General features: G+C 46.3%; 1 protein-coding gene across 1 annotated transcript in view; it reads left to right on the top strand.

The window, feature by feature from the left end:
- Nucleotides 1–25,399, top strand: part of LOC123368732 (NACHT, LRR and PYD domains-containing protein 3-like) — a 111,125-nt gene that overhangs the window by 61,642 nt on the left and 24,084 nt on the right. The window contains exons 8-9 of the mRNA XM_045013792.1: nucleotides 6,740–6,910; nucleotides 12,615–12,785. Coding sequence (XP_044869727.1) covers nucleotides 6,740–6,910; nucleotides 12,615–12,785 — 342 coding nt within the window. The remainder of the gene's footprint in view (nucleotides 1–6,739; nucleotides 6,911–12,614; nucleotides 12,786–25,399) is intronic.

A 25,399-nucleotide genomic window follows, 5' to 3' on the forward strand; every position in this document is an offset into this window, starting at 1 on the left:
CCTTCCAGCCTGACAGTTCACCTTTCAGTATGACCCGTTGTAGTCTCCCCTTTAACCAGTTCCTTATCCACCTTTCAATTTTCATATTTATCCCCATCTTTTCTAATTTAACTAATAATTCCCCATGTGGAACCGTGTCAAATGCCTTACTGAAATCGAGGTAAATTAGATCCACTGCATTTCCTTTGTCTAAAAAATCTGTTACTTTCTCAAAGAAGGAGATCAGGTTGGTTTGGCACGATCTACCTTTTGTGAAACCATGTTGCATTTTGTCCCAATTACCATTGACCTCAATGTCCTTAACTACCCTCTCTTTCAAAAATTTTTCCAAGACCTTACATACTACAGATGTCAAACTAACAGGCCTATAGTTACTCGGATCACTTTTTTTTCCTTTCTTAAAAATAGGAACTATGTTAGCAATTCTCCAGTCGTACGGTACAACCCCTGAGTTTACCGATTCATTAAAAATTCTTGCTAATGGGCTTGCAATTTCATGTGCCAGTTCCTTTAATATTCTTGGATGAAGATTATCTGGGCCCTCCGATTTAGTCCCATTAAACTGTTCGAGTTTGGCTTCTACCTCGGATGTGGTAATATCTACCTTCATATCCTCATTCCCAATTGTCATCCTTCCATTATCCCTAAGCTCCTCATTAGCCTTATTAAAGACTGAGGCAAAGTATTTATTTAGATATTGGGCCATGCCTAGATTATCTTTAACCTCCACTCCATCCTCAGTGTTTAGCGGTCCCACTTCTTCTTTCTTTGTTTGCTTCTTATTTATATGGCTATAGAACCTTTTACTATTGGTTTTAATTCCCTTTGCAAGGTCCAACTCTACATGGCTTTTAGCCTTTCTCACTTCATCCCTACATGTTCTGACCTCAATAAGGTAGCTTTCCTTGCTAATCCCACCCATCTTCCACTCCCTGTAGGCTTTCTGCTTTTTCTTAATCACCTCTCTGAGATGCTTGCTCATCCAGCTTGGTCTACAACTCCTGCCTATGATTTTTTTCCCCTTTCTTGGGATACAGGCTTTTGATAGTTTCTGCAACTTTGACTTGAAGTAATTCCAGGCATTCTCTACCTTTAGATCCACAAGTTCTTCAGTCCAATCCACTTGCCTAACTAATTTCCTTAATTCTTTAAAGTTAGCCCTTTTGAAATCAAAAATCCTAGTCCCAGATGTATTTTTGTTTATCCTTCCATCTAGTTTGAACTGAATTAACTCATGATCACTCAAACCAAGGTTGTCCCCTACAACCATTTCTTCTATGAGGGCCTCACTACTCACCAAAACCAAATCTAAAATGGCATCCCCCCTTGTTGGCTCTTCAACTACTTGATGAAGAAATCCATCAGCTATCACATCCAGAAAAATCTGAGCCCTATTACTACTACTAGCACTTGTCCTCCAGTCTATATCTGGGAAGTTAAAGTCTCCCATGATCACACAAGTCCCATTAGTGTTTACTTCATTAAAAACATTAAAGAGGTCTCTATCCATCTCCAAATCAGATCCCGGCGGTCTGTAGCACACCCCAAGCACTATCTCAGGGGAGGCTCTAGTAGCTTTCTTTCCCAATGTGATTTTTGCCCAGACAGACTCTGTCTTATCCATTCCATCCCTTCTTATTTCTTTACAGTTAACCTCATCATTGACATACAATGCTACTCCACCACCTTTGCCTTTATTTCTGTCTTTCCTAAACAGCACATAGCCTTCAATACCTGTACTCCAGTCATGACTACTATTCCACCATGTTTCTGTTATCCCTATAATATCCGGTTTCACTTCCTGCACCAGTAGCTCTAGTCCCTCCATTTTGTTTCCTAGGCGCCTCGCATTAGTGTACAGACAGCTTAATTTTTGCCGTTTGGCTTCACTGACATTCTTTATCTGGTTAGGCACAGACATTCTACCACCAGTATCACCTATTAGATTGGTATCTACACTACCCTTCCTCCTTATGTCCATTCTTCTGCTCATGGCTGTATCCTCTCTTACTTTGTTTTCTTCCCTCTCGGTGTTAAATTCCGGCATGGAGATTACCTGGACATCTCCCAACCATCTCCCCCAAATTCCTAGTTTAAAGCTCTCTTAATCAGTTGGGCGAGCCTCCATCCTAGAAGTCTATTTCCCTCCTTAATCAGGTGAAGTCCATCCCGAGAGAACAGTCCTCTGTCCATGAATGCTTCCCAGTGGCCGTACATCCCAAAGCCCTCCTTATAGCACCACTGCCTGAGCCATCTGTTGATCACCATAATCTTGTCACACCTTTGTTGCCCTTCTCTAGGAACAGGCAGAATCCCACTGAAGATCACCTGAGCCTCGATTTCCTTAAGCGTCTTCCCCAGTCTGGCATAGTCTCCCTTGATACGTTCCAGCGAGAACCTAGCCGTATCATTCGTTCCCACATGAAGGATAATCAACGGATTCTTTCCTGCTCCCATTAAGATCCTTTTCAGCCTCAGGTCCACATCCCGTATCTTAGCACCCAGCAGACAGCACACCCTTCTGTTCTCCGGATCAGCTCTAGTTACAGGCCTGTCTATTCTTCTCAGTAAGGAGTCCCCAATCACGTAGACCTGCCTTTTCCTGGTGACAGTATGATTCTCTGGTCTATCCCCTGCTCCCACTGGCTGCAAGTCCTCTCGATTCCTGTTCGTCCTTGCAATCCTCCGCAACCCATCCTGTATTCTCCTGGGGCTCATATTTGGTGTTGGGACTGTCCTTCATCAGCCTCCAAGAATTAAGGATCAGAGTCATAAGTGGAGGCTTAGATTTCCTCTAGTGTTTCTAGGATTCCTCTTTTGTGAATTGGCAGAATTCTGAGAAGGAGCGGGTCATGTTATCCCTGATGGCCACAGAGCTGAAGTGGTAATAACAAAAACATTTTATAACTAGGGGGTAGGAGTCTTCTTATCTGCATATCTTCATAAAAATTGCAGACATAAAAACTGTTCTCAAATCAGTCCAGTCTACAAGCTTACATTGTTCTATTATTACAGACTTTTGCTTCAACCAAAGGAAAAAAGTATAGGAAAATACATGCAATCTATCACCTGGGTCTAAGTATTTCCCAAACTATCAAAAAACAGTGCTATTTTGACTACGTAGTTGCATTATCAGTCATATTTAGAAGATTTCTGCCACTTATGATGAAAATTAAATGTTTTTATGAGCTGTGGCCATTTTTGTGATTTTTCTAATTATTTTCAGATTGGATAACCAATAATGTTTAATCATTAGAGAAAAATCACACCACTTTCCACATCTATGTCCACCTTGGTGATGACTGCATGATATGTGCCTAACATGGTAGCAATAAAGAGTCCTGTGGCACCTTATAGACTAACAGATGTATTGGAGCATAAGCTTTCATGGGTGAATATCCACTTCATCAGACGCAGTGGGTATTCACCCACGAAAGCTTATGCTCCAATACATCTGTTAGTCTATAAGGTGCCACAGGACTCTTAGTCTGGATCTGTAAAAAGCAACAAACGCGGCTACCCCTCTGATACTTGATACCATGGTAGCAATGAATTTTTTATTACTGATGGGTTACCCCTTAGAGCCCCAAATGGGTCTGGGCTGGTAATCTAGTAAAAATAAACAGTTTTCAGTCCTGCTTCAAGTGTAAATCTACATGTAAACTTAATCATGGAGCTGCCAATGCTTTTGCATCCATTCCTGTCTCCGACTGAGTTGGTGCTTGCTCTTGGACTGTGTATGCATCTGCTGGGAAATAATCTAATCTAAATTATTGGGGTCACATGGTTTTGATGTATCCCCATCTCTTAACAGTACATCATAATATGACACACTAGCAAGCCATCCTAGTACAGAAATCCAGATGAAAACAATGAATGTAATTTTGCCCTTGAAATGTATGACAAATTTCTAAAATACTGGAAATGGCACCTGACATTTCAAAAACATCTGAGTCAGTCCAACTCTTCCCCGCCCCCACACTCACACACACTAGAGTTCCCTCACTTCTAGGGAACCCATTTTGAATTTTTGTTTTCCCTTCCAACAGCTCTTCAAATGTTTGTTTGGGTCTGGTCTGGTCAGTAGTTAGATCTTTTTGAATTCTTCCAACACACTTTAGCAAATCATAATATGGTATCATGGTGAGAAGCCTCATCAATAGCTCAGGCCCTAATGTTCAATACCTGATTGGTAGGTGGCTCTTGCTTAAGAGCCTATGAGGGGAAAAAAAGAGGTCATGTTGGTTAAAAAATATGGGGGCACTTCTGAAACTGAGAAACACGAGGGACTAAGCTCAGCTCTATGCAAGAGAAAGGATGGTCATGTAATTAAATCAAAACTTAGTCTCTCTGTGTAATCTTGGGCAAGTCATTTAATCTCTTATGGGTCTCAATTCTCCATTTGAAAAATGACAACAATAATATTTCCTTTCCCTACCTTTTGTCTTTCTAGTCTATTTAAATTGTAGGATCCTCAGGGCAGGGACTGTCTGTGTGTATTGTTGCTCTTTCTTCTAGCACCAGTGTCTTGTTCTGACACCAGCGTTACCCTCAGCCAAGTGGTGGCAGATGTCCTGCACCTTGCAGATCAGAGGAGAAATCGGTGACAGGGAGTCTGGGTAAACTCTAAGTGAAACTTGTCATATTTACATTTATTCACCTGTTTTGGAATGAGGGGGTCACACAGCAGAGGCTTCTCTTCCAGAGATCTGAGCTCAACACCAAATTCCCAAGGAGAAAATCTGCCTCCAGAATGGACTCTAATCAGTACCCAGGGCAAAGAATAACCTCTACTACAGTTGGCACAGCTGCCTCCTTCCCAAAGCTTCCCCCCAACACCACTCCTCATTTGGGGGGTGTCTCTCCTTGTTTTAATCCCAGTTGGGGTCTTTCTTTTCCTTCATGTGTCTTCTCCCCACTTTGGTGTCTTTTTCTCCTTAACTTCTCACTTGTTTTCCCTCCTTTCTTACCTTTAAGTCTTGTGGAGCTCTTCTCTGTTGCTTCATCAAGAAGACTATCTCCCCACTTCCCCTGGCTAGGGCTTATCTCCACAGTTTCCCACATATATCCATGAGCCGTTTTCTTTCACGGTTCAACTCAAACGTAGAGTCTCTCATTGCATTGGGGTGCCTCTCTTCCTGCCTCCAAAATATCTCTGGGCCTCTACCAATCCTGACTGAACCTGGCCCCACCCCAGGAAGTGGGGGATTCTCTCCCTCATACAAATTCAGGGCTCTTTTTCTCTCTGGAACATTGGGACTCTCCTCCCCATTCAGTGGAGTGACCATATGTCGCGGAGTGTGGGGGAGTCCGGGCCCTGCAACCCCCATTTCCCATGATTCATCGTGACTCTCAGCCAGCCAGTAAAACAGAAGGTTTATTAGACAACAGGAACACAGTCCCAAGCAGGGCTTGTAGGTACAACCAGGACCTCTCAGTCAGGTCCCTCTCGGGGCAAGGATCTTAGACCCCAGACTTGGGGTTCCCTGCCTCTTCCCAGCCAGCCCAAAACTGAAACTAAAAACCTCTCCAGCAGACTGTCTTCCTTCGTCCAGCTTCCTAGGCAAAGGTGTTGACTCCTTCCATCCCGCTTCCTGGCTCAGGTTACAGGCTCAGGTCCTGTCCCTCACCTAAAGTCATCCCCTACTCTCCCATCCCCCATGCAGATAGTCCCTACTGTGTCACATCATATTTTCAAGGAAACTGTAGTGATGGAGGAGGCCGAGCTGGTGACAGTTCTGGTGGGTAGTATGTTTCTACATGTGTGCAAGATTTGGCAGCTGTCATGGGTGCAGAGGGTTCCCTGTGAGCCCTGGAGGGAGGGAGGAGTGGCAGTATGTGACAGCCATGCTGGAGGCTGGTCATTGAGATGCACATGGTCATGGCCAGGCTGCTGCCATAGTTCCACACTCCACTGGCTGGAAGTTCCCGAGAAGCCGAGTCTGCAGGGGGGGATGCAGAATACAGTAAAAAAAAAATCTGTTGTAATAACCCCACCAATGTTTCTGGAACAGGCCCTGGTCCCTCTGGTTGTGGGGCTGTTCTCCTCTTTGTCATCCAATCCCCACAGCATTTGATCCCTGGTCTCAGTGGAAGGTGGGTGTGATGCTGCTAGTGCTGCGCCTCGCAGTTGCCTCCCTATCCCAGGCCTGAGGCTCAGAGCTGGGGGCAGAGACAGGAGACGACTGTGTCCTGCAGGGGAGCAGAGGAGCTAGCACCAAGGATGCGGAGGGACAGGATCTTCCAGCTCCTGCTGCTCTGAGCCTGGCCTAGGTGTATGGGGAGGGGCCTCCTATGATTGGGTCACACCATTCCAGGGCTGATCAGTGCCAAGTCCAATCTGATTGGCTGAGAGGTAGGTAGGTGGGACTTAGGGTGCCCAGACAGCTGCCCCTTAAATTCTGGTTGGTCAGTGGAAAGGCTGAGGGGCGGTGCTGTGTGAGGAAGTCTTACGTCAGTGGCAGAGGTTTAAGGATTGGGGTGTCTGGGCCATTCACAGTGCTGATTGGTCAAGAGTGACGTGTAAGGGTTGGGGATTAGGCAGGAAATTCTACCCCACACTGGTACCTCATTGGAATAGGTGGGGAATTGGGACAGGCGGTGGAGCAGGGCTTCTACTTCATTCTTCAGGTGGATTGGTCTGGGAGAGGGGCTGGTGGGCGGGGCTGCCTGTCTGAACAGCTGTGACCAGCCCCCTTCACACTGTGATCCCCCTTCTCTGTGTTTCTCTCTCCTGCAGCTTGGGGAGTTGTGGTCTCACAGCTGCTGGCTTCAGGGATCTCGCTGCTGTTATCAGCACCAGCCAGAGCCTGACAAAGCTGGACCTGGGTGCTAATAATCCAGGAGATGCCGGAGTGCAGCTGCTGTGCGAGGGACTGAAACAGCTGAACTGCAAACTGCAGAGTCTGCGGTAAGTAACATTTGGCCTCCTCTGTGTATTTACAGGTGTCCTCTGTGTAAAGTGCTTTACACAGTGAGAGATGATGGAGAGGAGGAGAGGATTTATTTTTCTCTCTGTTCCACTCTGATGTTTCTCGGGGCCTGAGAGTCACCTCATTACCCCCTACCTACAGCTAGAGGGAGTCTTACTAGTAGTAGCTGGGTGTAACTACATGCACTTTTTAACACAAGCACTGGCAAAGCAGCTACAGTCGTGCAGTGAGTCTTCTCCCAGTGAAGTTCCACACTGTCCCTGCCCATCCTTCCACGAGCCCTTTGATAACTCAGAATCATTGGGCTCAACACAGTGATATCTGGGTGAAATGTAATGGCCTGTGATGTGAAGGAGTGCAGACTAGATGAGTTAATGATCTCCTCTGGCCTTAAACTCTGTGACACTGATTCTGTCACTTGCCAAGCCGCTCATTGGAGTTAATTGGAAAAATTCTTAGTTTTGGTTCAAAAATGGATGAAATATTAAGCAAAATATTCCAAATTGTTTCCATTTTTCAGCAATATCTGCCACTCCTATCACTGCTGCACACCAGACTCAGAGCAGCTGAGGGGAGACTCAGAACAGCTGAGGGCCAGCTCGGGCTGGTCCCAAACAACCCACCCCTCAGATTTACAAAGACACAGTGAACGAGAAATACACTGTTATAGCATTAGAGCTTCAACCACACGTCAACTTAAAAAAATGGTTTGGTGCATTGGGAATTCTTGTGCAAAAACATAAAATGCTACACCGGGGCAGTGCTGACTAACCCCTGATTTAAATGCATGAATGCAGACGCCCCACAATGCATAATGACTGCCTGCTGACAGTATCCACAGCGATTTCCACACTCCTCAGATGTGCTTAAGAGAACACGGAGCAGGGTAATTAGTCAACAAATTAACACCTGGATGAACCCTACCCTCTGCACTCCCCCACCCCAACTAAATCCTCTTTTCCATGATACTCCATCACCCTCTGATTGCTTCCATCCTTCCAGCTCCAAGGGACTCCACTATAGCAGGTGGGGAAGAAATTCGGTGAACATTCTTGGAGCTGCATGGAGAACTCCCAAGGATATGCTTCCTTTTGGCCCACAGCACCCTCCTCTCTAGCTTCTAAAGGAAATTACAGTGAAATTTCAGCCTAAATGGTTCATGCATAGACTAGTGAAACACACTGTTTCCCCCAAGTAATTCTGGTGAACTTTTCAGTGAGAAGCTCTATCACCCCCATGCTTTGGAGCAGGAACTTGAAATTTGGCAGGAGGAGCATTTGTGCCAGGAATGTGCCTATTTCTGTTCCTACAAAAATCTGCCCCAATTTTCAAAGTAATAAGCCTTTGAAAAATCTCAGTGCCGATGCTCAGTAGAGACTTATTTCAGCTACAGTCTCCAAAGGTCCCTGCTTCACCGAGCATGCTCCACCCTGGGGCTCCATAGGGCTTATCCGGCCCTGACTGGGACTGGTGGTGAAATCAGGATTGGATCGGGGGATCTTGAGTTCCATCTTGAGGGGTGGGGTATGTGGTGGGAGAGATTCCCACCCCAGTCAGGAAGGGGTTAACGATCTTCACTGGGCACATTCAGCCCCAACCTGGCACACTGCTGAGACCAATTACACCTGGAGAGGGGTGGCTCCTTAAAAGGGAGGATCCAAGTCCAGTGTGGGTTGGCATTCAGAGAGAAGCAGAACTAGTGATCCCCTGCTCCACAGAGCAGGGGCTGCTCACCAGGGAAGCTGCAGAAGAAATTCTGTTGTCTGAACCCTCTGGAGAGTCAGAGGAACCATCTTTACTCTGCTTTGCTTTTCATTAGAGCCCAGGCGCTCAGCCTGGATCTCTCAGTCACTCAGGGTGTTAGGAACCCAGCCCCCTTCTCAGAGACTATTTACCTGTTACTTTGCAAGGAACAGCGGGGTGAGCCCAGACTGCTGTGTGGGCTGCAGGATTATTTTCATCGCTTTTTTCTGTCTTGGTTTGTGGCCATGCCTTAAAGGAGGGGAAGCCGCCTCCCAAAGACTGACCACCAGGAGACCGCACCCTGCACTACAAACCAGCGCTATAGAGACACCTCCAGCTAGAAAGGAACCTTAGGGATGAGAGAGGCGCCCACCCGCACCCCACAGGGGTGCCCTAGAGATCCGACCTGTAATAGAGTTGGAATAGGAATCGCCAGTTTGCTCAGAAACTTCACACATTCTGCCCAGACAAGGACTTAGCCAAATAGTTCAATCTACTTCTCCTCTCTAGACATGATCACTGTGATTCACTGCACCTAACACTCAGTCTAATGCTGCATATGTTCCAGCAAATAGAAGAGAACTCTCTGCCTCTTCCGTGGTTTATGCCACTGTGACCACATCAGGTCAGTGCTCCAATCCCTACAATGGCTTCCAGTCAGTTTCTGCTGCCAGCTTAATGCCATGGTCTTAATCCTCCATGAAACTCCAGAACCAAGCCCAGGACCAGAGATTACTCCTAATCAGTACGAGAAGACAGAGAAGCAGCCTCAGTAGCAGATACTGATGGACACTGATGTCATCAGACTGCCTGCTACAAATTGTCACTCAACATTCTCTTCCTTGTGCTTATTGGCTGTTTGTTGCAACCCTATCTTTTCCCCTACCTCACAGTCTGCGCACCTAAGCCTCTCTCCATGCTCCCTTCATTCATTTCCCCCCTCCCTTCCTATTTCCTTCCATTTAGCTAATCCCCACCTAGCAACTCCCACTCAAAGAATGAATTGAAACCCAAATGCAAAGACTCACTCACCTTCCCCCCACAGCAAAATAACAAACAAAAGGTCACCATTGCACAGTTCATTCTGTTTGTGTGTTCTGCCTCTGTCCCCTCCCTTTTGTCTGTCTTGTCTAATTACATCATAAACTCTTCAGGGGAGGGACTAGCTACTACTCTGTACAGCTCCTAGCACAATGGGGCCCTGTTTTTCGATGAGTCCCAGTGAAATCACTGCTTCGGCATCTCCTGTTGGCCTGTCTGGAAATTAGCTCATCCAGCTCTGGTCCACCTTCTGCTGGCCAGTGTCTTCTTTGCTGCCACCTGCTTCTTCCTTTTCTCCACCACTGTACTTCAGGCCCCATGTCCCTCCCTGCCCACAGTGCCCCTTCTCCTGGGTACTGCCCTGCAGCAGTGCCCCCACACTGAGGATCCTCCCCTCCTTGGGGAACCCCAATCCCCTAAGCCCACCTTGCCTCAGTGTTCATCAAGCCCCTTTCCTCAGGGGCAAAATGCAGTCTGAAGTGTCTACCTATGCTAGACTGGTGTTTGTGTTACTAATACACTTCTGCATTGCTGCATCTTGTGCCTGTGTCTGTCAGTCCCAAGCTTGGATACAGTGGAGAGAGTTGAGTGCAGAGCTAAACATGTAAGAACTTTTAAGAACACCTCACCGGTTATAGAAACAGAACCAGGCTGCCATTCCGGTAAGAATGAACACTGCTGCCCCTTTGTGCTTCAGGAAGGCTCCTGATGAAAGCCAGTCTCTGGAAATCAAAGCCCTGAAAAGTTTGATGCTAACAGCAAGAAAACATTTCAGGGCTGGTTCATGAGAGTTATGGACAACTATAGACTTGAAAGCCTGGGTATCGGTGGGAACAGATTGAGAGATGTGAATAAGAAGTGCTTTAGGCAAGAAAAGAAACATCTGATTTACTCAGGGCATAGTTACGACAACCACTCAGAGGGAGTAGTTCTCATTATGACAGATTCTGCAGAAAAATCACTTCTCAACTGGGAACCTACTAACCGGTGCATCATCGACGCCAGACTCCAAACCAGATTCCTGAAGATGTCAGTTATACAGTGCTGTGCTCCAATGGAGGAACACAGCGATGCAGATAAAGATGAGTTCTACTGTAATACAAATAATAATAAAAATATGGATCTAACCCCAGTAACATGAAGGACCAAATTTTGATCTGTGAACTGCTGAGATTGCTGGGCTCCTCTGGGACACTGCAGTTCACAAAGCCCAGGACCAAGGATGTGAGAGCTGGGAACAAAGCACTCTCGGCATCATCAGAGCCATCTCTGTTCTGTGTCCAGGCCTAAATCTCAGCTGGATAGTTCAATGGACAGGTGAATTTGGATTCAATTATTCAGTAGTTTCCTAATCAGGCTGCTCAGAAGTGGGAGAGCAGATGATGATGCCCTGTGCTGCTGTGGGTCAGTGCTGCTCCTAGGCTGTTTGTGGAGCTCCAGTGTTAACTGTACCAGCATAGCTTGCAGCTTCATGATTCAGCAGATCTCAGTGTTTAAAGAAAGACCACAGGCTCGGTTCTCTGGCGAAGGCTCAGCCAAGTTCGTTGTCGACATTATCAGAGCCCAGGCTCAGAGGTGTTGTGGAAAATTGACCACACGGTTGATTTTAGATCAGACAGCCTGAGGCACCTTTATTTCATACAAGCATATATGCAGGGAGAGACAGCATAGACCTCACGCAGAAGGCAGGCTGCTGCTGTGCCCTTTACAAATTTTATTAAGCTTATAAAGGCTAAAACCACAAACTATATTTTGATACATTGCCTTACTTGGAATTAATATTTGCAAACAAGCAAGCCACCTCACTATTTTCCATTTTAGGTTTTTCCTGTTATTGTTCTTTGGCAGTCAAGTTGGTGGTCTGACTGTTCTAATGACCCCTACTTTGTGGTTACATTGTGCAAAGGCTCTTGCCACATTCTAATTGTCACAAGCTGAGCTGGCACATATGGGGCCCTCTTTTGTCCCTCTCCCTAGTTCCCCTTTTCCTGGTTTCTTGCTTCCCCAGTGCCCCTTGTATGGATAAACAAGTTTAGCAGAAGTTTAAACCTTTTGCTCTTATATAGCAATTGTTCTAGCTACAGGCCTTGGGCCTGCGAGGCAAGGGGGGTTAAGGTACGCTTAAATTCTGAGCCTATAAGCGAGGGGAGTTTGGGGAGGGGGGGTATTTCCCTATCAGAGGTTACAGGTACACTGACACATGTATGCCCATGACAGGGTACCCGCTTAATCAACATAATGTTGTCCCCTAGGGCCAAAACAAAGCTACCCCTCTTATGACTTCTCCTTTTATACATTGATACAAATAAGTTACATATTACACTGCAGAAGTTGTTATTTACCATCCTTGTACCTGATAGTTTGAACAAAACATTCTCATCCATTATCCTGCCATTCTCTCCTTATCTCAGATGGGGTCTTTGGGTTCCTGAACCAGCCTCACAGGTCAGGAATGGACTTACCGGGTTATCTGATATCTAGAGTTACTATTTTGACATGGCCTACTTTTGTCCACAGCCTTACTTTGGTTCATACTTTTAGCCATGCCTAGGCCTCCAGCAAGACCTGTCTTTCACCAGTCAAGAAGATCAGGGATCAGAGTCCTAAGTGGAGGATCAGATTTTCTCCAGTGACTCCTGTTTTGTGACCAGTCAGAATTCTGAGAAGGAGCCTGACATTTTATCCCTGATGGGGCCTAGGCAGGAAGTTTCACCCCACTCTGGTTCCTCATTGCAGTAGGGTGGGGGTTGTGAGAGGTGGAGGAGCAGAAATTCTATGTCATTCTTCATGTGGATTGGTCAGAGAGAGGGGCTGGTGAGCGGGGCCGCCTGTCAGAACAGCTGTGACGAGCCCCGTTCACACTGTGATCCCCCTTCTCTGTGTTTCTCTCTCCTGCAGGTTGTGGAGTTGTGGTCTCACAGAGACTAGCTGCAGGGATCTTGCCGCTGTTCTCAGAACCAGCCAGAGCCTGACAGAGCTGGACCTGAGTGATAATATACTGGGAGTTTCTGGAGTGCGGCTGCTGTGTGAGGGACTGAAACACCCGAACTGCAAAGTGCAGAGACTGGAGTAAGTAACATTTGGCCGCCTCTGTGTATTCACGGGTGTTCGCTATTTAAAGTGCTTTACACAGTGAGAGAAGGTGAAGAGGAGAAGATTTTTTTCCTCTCTGCCCCAGTCTGATGTTTCTCAGGGACTGAGAGTCACCTCGTTACCCCCCTGCCTACAGCTAGAGGGAGTCTTACTAGTAGTAACTGGGTGTCAGCTCCATGACATCACCAGCCTTTCACTCAGTCAAGCACTCTCCTCTGGGCTTATGCCAGCCCCAGCTTTGCCTTGTAGGAGGACAAGAGGGGCACCATAATCACTGAGTCCTTGATTCATTCTTCTGTGATATCCAGCCCCTGACACAGCACTTGTGAACACTTATAAGAAAACAAAAGTAAGTTTATTTAAGAAAGAATAAATATTTATCCAGGAAAGAGAGAAGGTGATAGAAACAACTGGTTACAATGCAGAAAAAAAACTCTTAACGCATGATCCAGGGTCTACACTTGTCAATAGTTACCTTTCTTATCTAATGAACCAGGTTTTCCCCAGAAATCTCAGTCATTTGTAGAACTAGCTGGTGATCCCCTGCCTGCTGTGATGTTCCTTTTCACCGCCAAGTGGTTTTGATCTTTTGCCATTGTCTTTGATATTTTTCCATTGAATATTCTGGGATGTGGCAAGGGTAGACAACACAGCGTTCTGTAGATATGTTACATGTTATACTTGATGAATAAATATCCTATAAGAAGTGTTTGGTGTATTGAGTTTGTCAGGCCTGAGATGAGAGCTGGTTGCAAAGAACAGGGGACCCTTTGCCAAGGCAGCTCTGTGTCACACCAATCCAATTTTCTTTTCTCCTATTTTTTCTCTTTTCTTTTATTAAACCATCTCCATCTCATGCTGTCCCTGATGTTGTTCCTGGTAAGAGCTTTAGCGAAGAAGTGATCTTGCATTTTGCTTTGAATTCTAGCTGTTGAGAACACTCTGCTACAATGCCCAAGATTCTGAACCTGGACGTCTCCAGTGAGATTTCCCTGTGGAGCACAGTTGAGACTGTCTGCTACAGGTGGTTGGGCTTGGCAGCAATAGCATAACTCCGTAACAACTCTGCACAGCCACACACAAACATGCGTACAGCAGTGCACAAGGGATCCCATCACATTTGGTGTTTAACCTGCTCAGAGGTAATGCAGTCCCATATTTTCCACCGCCACAACCCTCTGCACGATTTTAGCACAAGCACTGGAAAGGCAGCTGCAGTTGTACAATGATTCTCCTCCCAGTGCAGTTCCATATTGTCCCTGCCCATCCTTCCACAAGTGTTTTGATAACTCAGAATCACCAGGCTCAACACAGGAAACTTTAGGAGAAACATAATGGCCTGTGATGTGCAGGAGGGCAGATTAGATGAGCTAATGGTCTCTTGAGGCCTTAAGCTCTATGAAGCTGATTCTGTCACCTGCCAAGCCACTCACTTGAGTTATTTGGAAAAAAATATTATTTTGATTAAAAATGCATGAAATATTAAGCAAAATATTCCAAAGAGAATTCTGTCCATTTTTTTAGCGATATCTGCCACTTGTATCCCTGCTGCATGCCAGCCTCAGAGCAGCTGAGGGGAGACTCATTGGTCTTGGCTCAGCCTGGCCCCAAACACCCACCCCTCAGATTTACAAAGACACAGTGAATGAAACATACAATGTTATAGCATTAGAACTTCAAACATGTGTCAACTTAAAAAAATATTTGGTGCATTGGGAATCCTTGTGCAAAAACATAAAATGTTACACCATGGCACTCTTCACTAACCTCTGATTTGTGTGCATGAACACAGGTTCCATGGTTCTCCATCACCCTCTGATAGTTCCCATCCTTCCATCCCCAAGGGACTCTACTATAGCAGATGGGGAAGAGCTTTGGTGAGCATTCTCTGGGCTACATGAAGGACCCCAAGGATATTCTTCCTTTGAGCCCAGAGCTTTCTCATCCAAAGGAAAACACAAGATAGAGAGAAACTGAGTTTAGCTACTAAACAAACAAAACAACTGAAAAAATAACAAAATTTAAACAAACAAGGAAATTCTGTAAAAGCAGCAAAGAGTCCTGTGGCACCTTATAGACTAACAGACGTTTTGGAGCATGAGCTTTCGTGGGTGGGAGCATGAACTTTCGTGGGTGAATTCACCCACGAAACTCATGCTCCAAAATGTCTGTTAGTTTCTTAAACAGAATTTCCTTGCATGGTGTCAAGTATCAGACGGGTAGCCATGTTAGTCTGGATCTGTAAAAGCAGCAAAGAGTCCTGTGGCACCTTATAGACTAACAGACGTTTTGGAGCATGAGCTTTCGTGGGTGGGAGCATGAACTTTCGTGGGTGAATTCACCCACGAAACTCATGCTCCAAAATGTCTGTTAGTCTATAAGGTGCCACAGGACTCTTTGCTGCTTTTACAGATCCAGACTAACATGGCTACCCGTCTGATACTTGACACCATGCAAGGAAATTCTGTTTAAGAAACTAACAAACATGACTGAAGAAATTAATTAAATACAAAAAAATGCAGCTCCTCATCACTGCAAGCACCGACGCCCAAAGCTACTGGTGCTCTTCATGATCCACTCAGTCTAACAGTAGTCACTGATGTCTAGCCACTTGCTTGGCAACACTGCCGGTTCAATATTAAAAGTATTTAAGAGACCAAATAATCCAGTTTAGCTTAGTTTATTAATAAAAGATGAAGCAGTACAATATGAAAAGGAGGTGTACATACACTCTTTCTAGGAAGCAGTTAATGTTGCAGCTTGTTCACCTTACACAGAAGTTGTGCCTCAAAATATGCACCCAAGATGGCACAGCATGGTTATTTACAAGTTAGAAAGCACTGAATATGTCACCCAGGGCTAGAATTCTGCAGTTAGCTTTTTACATTTTCTTGTATTATAGAGTATCTTTCTCTTTCTTTTGAATATTTCATTACAAGAACTATGAAGGCTCTGTCCAACCTGTAATAGGATGTACAATGGATGCATCATGCCTTTGAAAGGTTTTATATTTGCTAATGCGAAAAGCTGTGTTTTGCTTTGTAGAGTGCATATATTTTAAGTGGAGCTGGAAGTGCTACTTGCCGTTATTGTAGCCTGAGACTTCGATCAGTAGACCCTGTTTTCTGTTGCTTATAACTTTACTAACCTGAAGCATTTTGACCTACATTTTCCATGCTGCTTCAAGCTGGATATTTGTGAAATTTTAGCCTCAATTGTTCATCCATAGGCTGGGGAAACACACTTTTCCCCCAAGTAATTCTGGTGAACTTTTCAGTGAGAAGCTCTATCAATCCCATGCTTTGGAGCAGGAACTTGAAATTTAGCAGGGGGGAGCATTCATACCAGGGATGTGCCTATTTCTGTTCCTATGAAAATCTGCCCCAATTTTCAAAGTTATAAGAGTTTGAAAAAATCTCTGTGTTGATGTTGCATAAAGACTTATTTCAGCTTTGCAGCTACAGTTTCCAAAGTTCCCTTCTTCACTGAGCTTGCTCCACCCTGGGGCTCCAGAGGGCTGAGCTAGCCCTTACTGGGACTGGTGGGGAAATCAGGATTAGATCGGGGGACCCTAACTTCCATCTTTAGGGGTGGGGTATGTGGGAGATTCCCACCCCAGTCAGGAAGGGGTTAAATAACTCCTCTGGGCACAGCCCCAACCTGGCACAATTGTGACACCAATTGCACATGGAGAGGGGTGGCTCCTTAAAATGGAGGATCAAAGGCCAGTGCAGGGTGGCATTCAGAAGGAAGCAGAACTAGCAATCCCCTGCTCCACAGGGAAGCTGCAGAAGAGATTTTGCTGCCTGAGCCCTCTGGAGAAGCAGAGGACCCATCTTTACTGTGCTTCGCTTTTCACTACAGCCCAGGTGCTCAGCCTGGGCCTCTGATGCTCAGGGTGTTAGGAACCCAGCCCCCTTCTCAGAGACTATTCGCCTGTTACATTTTGAGGAACAATGAGGTTAGCCCAGACTCTTTTGTGGGTTGCAGGATTATTTTGTTTGCTTTTTTTCTGCCTTGGAGTGTGGCCAGGCCTTAAAGGGGGAGAAGCCACCTCCCAAAGACTAATCGCCAGGAGACCACATCCTGCACTCCAAACCAGCGCTATAGCAACACCTCCAGACAGAAAGGGACCTTAGGGATGAGAGAGGCGCCCACCTTCACCTCACAGGGATGCCCTAGAGATATGACCTGTGACAGAAAGTTTAAACAGGAATCGCCAGTTTGCTCAGAAACTTCACATATTCTGCCACAAGGACTTAGCCACATAGTTCAGTCTACTTCTCATCTCCAGCCTGGATCACTGTAGTTAACTGATTCTAACACTCAGTCTAACACTGCACATGTTCCAGCCAATAGAAGAGGACTCTCCACCTCTTCTGTGGTTTATGCCACTATGACCACATCAGGTCAGTGCTCCAATCCTCCATTGGATGTATACATGTATAAAGAACACTGAAAGAAATACAATCTTTGAAATTAAATCTCACAGTTTATTGTCAGTTTGCATTGGGGTAGCCGTGTTAGTCTGTATCCACAAAAACAACAAGGAGTCTGGTGGCACCGGACTCCTTGTTGTTTTTCTCAGTTTGTGTAACCCTAGAATGGGGAGAGTTAGTCTGTGGGGTTATCAAGTGCCCGGTAGCGCTTATCAGTCCTGCGGCTTCTTCAATAGATTTAGCAACTCTGGAGTCCCACACAGTGACCTCAGTCTTATATACCCTGATTGCAGGGCTTGCTGGCAAGAGCTACTCTCTGATTTTCTATTGGACACTTGGCCCATCAGTGCACAGAGAGAATTACAAGTGTGGTTCTCCAGTAGGTGGTGCTGATGTACAACAAATCTCTCAGAAGCTTTTCTTAGTCAGAGGGATTTCATATTTCATTCATTTCAAAGAAGCCTTCTGAAATGCTAGTTTCAAAGCAAGTGACCATTGTATATAATGGCCGGAGGTCAGAGACTCTACAGGCATTCCTCACTTACTGTTATGAGAGGAAAAGCCCATGCGTGTAGAAGCTGTCAGTCTGTTTTCTGACTGACGAATCTATAAATATGGATTCAGGGAACAATCCTTCATCTCTGACTGTTTGGACTCTTACAGGGAAGTGTACCAGATGCAAAGCCAAGATCCCCAGAGACAATCTGGGTACCTTGAAAATACTTTTAGGAAACTGGCAGTTTATTACATCATGGCCACAATCTGAAATTACAAACTGTGACTCACCTGTTAATATATTTTACCTGCTTTAACCTCTCAATTGCTCTCATTTCCTTTTCTTAGCCAATAAACCTTTAGTTAGTTTACTATAAAATTGGCTGCCAGTTTTGTATTTGATGTAAAGTCCAGAGTATGAGTTGATACTCTGGGGTATGTGACTGGTCTCTTAGGACCAGAAGCAACCTGATGAGGTGTGATTTTTGGTGTAAGTGACCTTTGGTCAGAAAGTTCATGTAACAGTCCAGTGCGGGGGCTCGGCCCTCTCAGGTGCGGCCGGGAGCCAGGCCGCCTCACTACACGGCCTAAGTTCGTTATCAGTCTCCGAAGGTCCAGGGGTTCCGCCCCTCAGGCGGGCTGAACAAAAGGCAAGCAGTCAATAAGGCCCACGCCCTCAGTCAGGGCGGGGCAGCAAACAATAATTCAAGGGGCTCAGGTCCTTACAGCAGGAGCTGAGCAATAACACAGTCAGAAAGCCCAGGCCCTCAGTCAGGGCGGGGCAACAAACAATAGTTCAAGGGGCTCAGGTCCTTGCAGCAGGAGCTGAGCAATAACACAGTCAGAAAGCCCAGGCCCTCAGTCAGGGCGGGGCAACAAACAATAATTCAAGGGGCTCAGGTCCTTGCAGCAGGAGCTGAGCAATAACACAGTCAGAAAGCCCAGGCCCTCAGTCAGGGCGGGGCAACAACCAGCAGTTCTAGCTCAGACCCTCAGGCAGGGGCTGAGCAGACAGCATTAGTCCAGAGCTCAGGTCCTTGTAGCAGGAGCTGAGCTACAGCATTAGTTCAGGGCTCAGGTCCTTGGAGCAGGAGCTGAGCTACAGCATTAGTTCAGGGCTCAGGTCCTTGTGGCAGGAGCTGAGCAAGCCACAGGTAAGTGTAGGCTTCTATGCCGGAGCGCTGGTTTGAGGGGGAGGCTGCCACCCGTGAGTGGGGTGGCAGGGGGGACACAGGCCCACCCACTCCACTGTGTCCCAGCCCAGGGCCCTAGTAGCGGCTATCACTGCCGCTGGTCAGTGGGGTCCTGACCGCAACACAGTGACATGGGCACCTCGGTGCCTACAGCCTGACAGGGGTCGGCTACCCCCGGGCTACACTCCATCTCCCCCTCCTCGGGTACCTGCTCGTCTCTGGGGTCGGGCGCTGGGTCCCACACCATGGGCTCCTCGCCGTGCTGAGAGCCGGCTAGCTCGGGCTGCTCCTCCGGACTCGGGTCGGGGGGATGCTCCAACAGCTCCTCGGGGTACCGGGCTCGGGGCAGGTTCGGCCAGTCCTCCTCCGGATACCTGGCTCGGGGAAGGCTCGGCCAGTCCTCCTCCGGATACCTGGCTCGGGGAAGGCTCGGTCCGTCCACCTCCGGATACCTGGCTCGGGGAAGGCTCGGTCTAGCAGGAGCTCGGGCAGGAGCGTCTGTCCTCTCCGGCCACCGGGATCCAACTGAGTGTTGGGGCCGGGCCTTTATACTTCCTGTCCCGCCCCTTGACTTCCAGGGGGCGGGGACAGGTGGTGGTGGCTCCGCCCACTGAGGTGGCTGTTCCGGTTCCTCTCTCTCAGGTGCGGCCGGGAGCCAGGCCGACTCACTACAGTTCAGTTTGTCTGGGTGGCAAGATAGACTCCCCAGTCTAAGTGGACTGTCTGTGACTCCCTGGTAGGACTGGTATAGCGATCCAGGAGTTCACATTTGTAACTGGCTTGTTGAAATCTAATTATAGAACATACCACCAGTTTGGAGTGTCTGCCCTTTCTCTACAGTTTGCCTTGGGGTAGGCACTCACAGTTGTGAGCTATTCTGGACAGTGTGACACAGTCTGTGGAAATTCCTTTTAAAGGGTGGCCCAGCTGAAACAAATGATTTGTAGACAATTGGTTTGCAGTGAGCAATTTGTCCTGCCTCTAGGTGCAGAAATAACAGCTACATGCTGTACTAGCTTTTCAGCAAGGGAAAGATGGAGCGTGGCTGAGACTTGCTTTGCGACCCACGGTTCTGGGGGAAAGGGAATTTTAGTTGCTAAAACTCATGTGGATCTGAAGCAGGAAAGGATTTCTGTTCTTTGTTGAATGGTTCTGACAATCAGCAAATAGTAACAGAGGAAACCACAGCTGCACACTGTGAGCCAGTGGATCTAGTAAATTCTGATTGAGAAGGAAGCCATTGCATAGGTTGGGTGAGAAAGGAAAACCATCTCGGTGATCATCGGAGTGTGATTTAGCTTTTTTAGAGTTGGAAAAGCCTCTTGTGACTGCTCCTGTCTTGGCCTAGCCATGTTTCAAAACCACTTTCATATTGGTCACAGATGCTACTGCTTATACACTGGGGGCTCGAATGACATAACGACCATCTGATAATGTATCAGGGGAATAGATGCATTTATTGAAGCTGATGCTGGAAGAGTTGTCACAGGCATGAATTCGCTATTAGAACAGAGTGGGCAAAGTCTGACCCAGCCAGCAGACTCCACAGAAACAACAGACACTCTTCAGGAGCCCTCTGAAAGAGACCCCTCCCAATTGGTTGAAGGGAAATTGTGCAGGAAGAAGAAAGCTCCAAGAAGATATAGACAGGAGTAAATTGGTTTGTTTGGCAATGTGAAAATGTCCTGACATAAAGTCAATAGCTAAACTTGTACATATTTTTTTTTAAAAACGAGTTAAATTGTTTCTTTTTTTTTTATGTCAGGCAGATAAGTCATCAGGCTGTCAACATCTTAAACTCCACCGGGAGCATACACTGGGCGCACTGTTATTCAGCCCCCTGCCATTGTGCCCTTTAATAAAAGGTCCCTCCTCTTCCTTCAGTTAGTCTTTAACCTGAAAGAGGCAAATGTTTAGCAAATATTATGTCCCTTCTTCTTGTTGTTTCTTCAGGTAAAGAAAAAAAATCTGCAGAAACTAATTATCTCTCATGCCCATAATTTGCCCCTTCTGAAAATCTGACTCTTAAAGTAAAATGTTCTGGAAGTGGTTTGTTTGTTTTTTTTCTTTGATTTTTGCCAGTTCTGACATTATTCCTTTGACATTCAAGATGCTATTTTAAAGGGCAAAACCATTGATAATAATAATTTAGTTTTTTGAAGATTTAAAAAAGTGTGTGTGTGTCTGTGCGTGTGACATACCATTGTACAATGCAAACTAATGAGCAGCTGTGTCAACCCTGCCCTGCAACACTGGTTGCCTTACGATGCCTTGCTGAAGTAGCTTCCACCTGGACTGCTCACAATCAGCCTTCCAGCATGCAAGTTACACCCTGAGTCTGTGTGTGTAACTCCACCCTGACAGCCACACTTGGGTTACCCTCTGGCTCTCACCAGCTTTGGTTATGTTTCAGGGTGACCCCAACACACCCTCAGGCCCAGATTTCTCCCACAAAATGCATGGTCTGTACTGCCCGGCCCTCTCATGGACAGTACAAGTCAATCATTTCTTTAATAGAAATAATATGCCATTTTACTATTTCAAACTGTCCTTCAGTCATATCAATTTAAACACACTAGATTAAATAAATCAGTAAAACAAGTTTTTGAACCTCAAGGAGCGAGATTTTAAGTGAGTACAAGTAATGAGGCATAAAGGTAAACAGTGGTTACGAGAAAAATAAAGATAACATGTTTACTAATGCCAACCTAACAAGCTATGTTAGATTCAAAGCACAGTTTTCTTACCACATACTTCAGATGATTACAGATCAAACTCTTAGGTCAAGACCCCTCCCCCAGTCCCACACTGCTTCCTTTGTCTGTCAGGTGCAATGGGCAGAGAGAGAGACAGAAGGATATCCTGGGGTGTCTGCCCCTTCTTTTTATAGTCCTTTCCCCCCTTTGAGAAGCATTTCCAGCGGGGATTCAAGAGACAAAATGTCTACATGGAAGGATGTCCCCTGCTGCTTTTCCCTCCCCAGTTTCACCCTCCTTTATCTCCCCTTCCTGCTTGATGATTGTTTCCTGCCTGAATGCAAACTGTGCAGAGCACACATTCCTTTGTTTGAGGCTGACCTGTTAGCCAACCTCAGTTTGGAACATGTGTTAGTAACACCATACAATGGAATCTTATAACTTCACACACGATGTTGCCATGCACATTTTACCAGGACAATAATGACCAGCAAGTCATGAGTTCTCAAATGATACCTCACAAGACACAATTTAGAAAAAGATTATTAGAATAATGTATAAACCAGAGGTGGGCAAACTATGGACTATGGGCCACATCCGGCCCACGGGACCATCCCGCCCAGCCCTTGAGCTCCCAGCTGGAGAGGCTAGCCCCCAACCCCTCCCCTGCTGTCCTCTCTCCACCGCAGCCTCAGCTCGCCATACCACCAGCGCTCTGGGAGGCAGGGCTGTGAGCTCCTGCCGGGCAGCGCAGTAGCATGGCTGACTCCAGCTGGGTGGCGCAGCTGCCAGTTCTGTAAGAGGGCAGGGAGCAGGGGGGTTGGATAAGGGGCAGAGGGTCCCGGGGGGCAGTCAGGGGACAGGGAGCAGGGAGTGGTTGGATAGGTGTGGGAGTCCTGGAGGGGCCTGTCAGGGGGCAGGGGTGTGGACAGGGGTTGAGGCAGTCATGGGACAGGGAGCAGTGGGGGTTGGTGAGGGGGTGGGGTTCCAGGGGGGTGGTTAGGGGTGGGATGCCCTGTGAGGGGGCGGTCAGTGGACAAGGAACGGGGTTGGATGGGTCAGATTTCTGAGGAGGGCAGTCAGGGGGTGGGAAGTGGGAGGAGACAGGGGGCAGGGGCCAGGCTGTTTGGGGGGGCACAGCCTTCCCTACCTGGCCCTCCATACAGTTTTGGAACCCCAGTGTGGCCCTCAGGCCAAAAAGTTTGCTCACCCCTCGTGTAAACTGTGGACACGGGTAATTCTGTCACAAAGGGGACAGAGAGGAGGGGTTTGTTTTTGTTTAGATTTTTCCCTGTCTTTTCACTAAAGATATCAATTCAGCTAGTCTTTTATTCTGTTTTATGACCAAGGATTGTCTGCACAGATGCTGTTGGTGCGGCAAATATCTTTCTCATTTCCAATTATATTGTATTAAAATTGTGTGCCTGGCTACATCTTGATTTCTGTTTGTAAACTTCCACAGCTATTCCCTTTATTATTTTCCCTCCATACTGCTGCTCTCCCCTTCATTTCAATCAAAAAATAAAATACCAAAATATTATATAAATATGTCCCCAAATTACTGTGTTTTCCCAATAATACTTGGACTGAAAGAAGAACAATCCAAGGGAAATACATTCTCCATATATGGGACATCAACCTTCACCCTCAGGGATAAATTACCATCTGGTCATTTTGGTTACATAGGGAGGATTTACATAGAACCCCAGAGGGCCCCTCTGATTCCGTTTCTCTTTTCTCCCAGTCTCCTCCATCTCTGAGACCCCCTTATGTGCTCCTCCTTCATATCCTTTGTTTTCTCTATTTTTAATACGGAACATAGCTACCACAGAGTTTCGCCCACTCCAATTAAATCAACTTCAGACTATTTGGTTTACAGTGTTGAAATATTTACTGTTCATCTGCTTGTTCTGGATGACTTCCAATAATTCCCTTCTGGTTAATATTTAGATTACTCCTCAGGTGTCTGGGTTCTCCTGTTCTGTTTCACTTCCGCCATTCCCAGTATGTTCTCTGTGCCTTTCATCTCTAGTGCCTTTTATCTTCTTTTCTTATTCTCCTTTTCTTCGGTTTCACCATTTGCTAGGATTTTTTTTCAGTAGCTTCTTATTAATTTCTACCTCTGTAGTGTCTTTTTTGTGCATGAGATTAAGATCATACTGTCCCAAGTGACTGGAATGTCATTTTACCTTGTTTAAAGTCTCTCATTATGTAATTCTCATTTTAAAATTAAATCATAGTTTAATTAGGAATTGCCAGTGTGCTCAAAAACGTCACACATTCTGCCCAGACGAGAACCTAGCCATATTATTCAATCCACATTTCCTCTCCAGACCGAATTTCTCTATTTCACTGCACCTAAAGCTGAATGTAAAAATGATGTCTACATTTCAGATAGTACAAAAGAGACTGTCCACCCCTTCCATTGTTTATGCTGCTATGACTGCATCAAGTCAATACCCCAGTCCCCTCACTGGCATCCAGTCAGTTTCTGCTGCCAGTTTAAGTCTTAATCCTCCATGAAATTCCCAGGAGGAGCCAGGCCTGGGCCCAGAGAGACTCCCAGGCAGTAGGAGCAGACACAGAATCAGCCTCAGCATGGACCAAATGACCAATGAACACTGATGTCATCAGGCTGCCTGCTGCACGATGTTACTCTTGACATTCTTCTCATGTGCTGATTAGTTTGTTGCAACTCCTCCTTCCTCCTCTCTCACAGTGTCTTCACATCCGTCTCCCTCCACCTGCCCTCCATTCTCCCCTCATTCCTTCCCTTTCTCATCCCCTTTCCCTTCCTCTTCTTTCCTTTAAGCTAATCCCCGCATAACAAACTGCACCCAAAGAATTTTAAAAAAATTAATAAAAAATGCCACCAAGCAAAATAATAAACAAAATGACAAACAATCATGTCATTCGTTCTGCTTGTGTCTTCTAGCTCTGTCCCCTGCATTTGTCTGTCTTGCCTAATTACATTGTAAACTCCTCAGGGCCTACCACAATGGAGGCCTGTTCTTGATTGCTCTGCAGGCACTACTGTTATCCAGAGAATACAAACCTAGTGGGTCTAGCCCAACTGACATAGGAGATGAAATTACAATCAATGAACTGAGATGTCTGTGCTCCTCTGAGACCAAGCAGATGAAACGTGTGGGAGCTGGAAGCGAAGCACTCTCAGCCTCAGTAGTGCCATTTCTATTCTCTGACCAGGCCTAAAATCTGGCTGGATATTGCCAACGGCCAGGTGACGTGGATGCAGTTATTCAGTAGCTTCTTGATTAGGTTGCTCGGAAATGGGAGATCAGATTATACCGGGTGGTGAACCTGTCGGAACTGGCTGTTATGTTGTACAGAGGCTCCCGTTAAGCAATGCAGATCAGTTAGACAGTGAATGTAGCAGAGCTCTGTCAGACTCCCTGGCTCTGCATGATCACTGAACAGCACAGGAGGTAGCTTGTAAATCAGGCTGCATCAAGCAACGGATTCGTAAGTACTAGCCAGAGTACTTCATTCTTGGGAGTCCTTCTGGCAGCTTAGAGACTAACACATTTATTTGGGCATAAGCTTTCATGGGCTAAAACCCACTTCATCAGATGCGTGGCGTGGAAAATACAGTAGGGAGGTATAAATACACAGCACATGAAAAGATGGGAGTTGCCTTACCAAGTGGGGGGTCAATGCTAATGAGCCAATTCAATTAAGGTGGATGTGGGCTATTCTCAACCGTTGACAAGAAGTGAGGAAAAATCACCTTTGTAGTGCTAATGACT

The sequence above is a fragment of the Mauremys mutica genome, chromosome 4 (assembly GCF_020497125.1).
Source record: "Mauremys mutica isolate MM-2020 ecotype Southern chromosome 4, ASM2049712v1, whole genome shotgun sequence".
In the NCBI taxonomy this organism is placed as follows: domain Eukaryota; kingdom Metazoa; phylum Chordata; order Testudines; family Geoemydidae; genus Mauremys; species Mauremys mutica.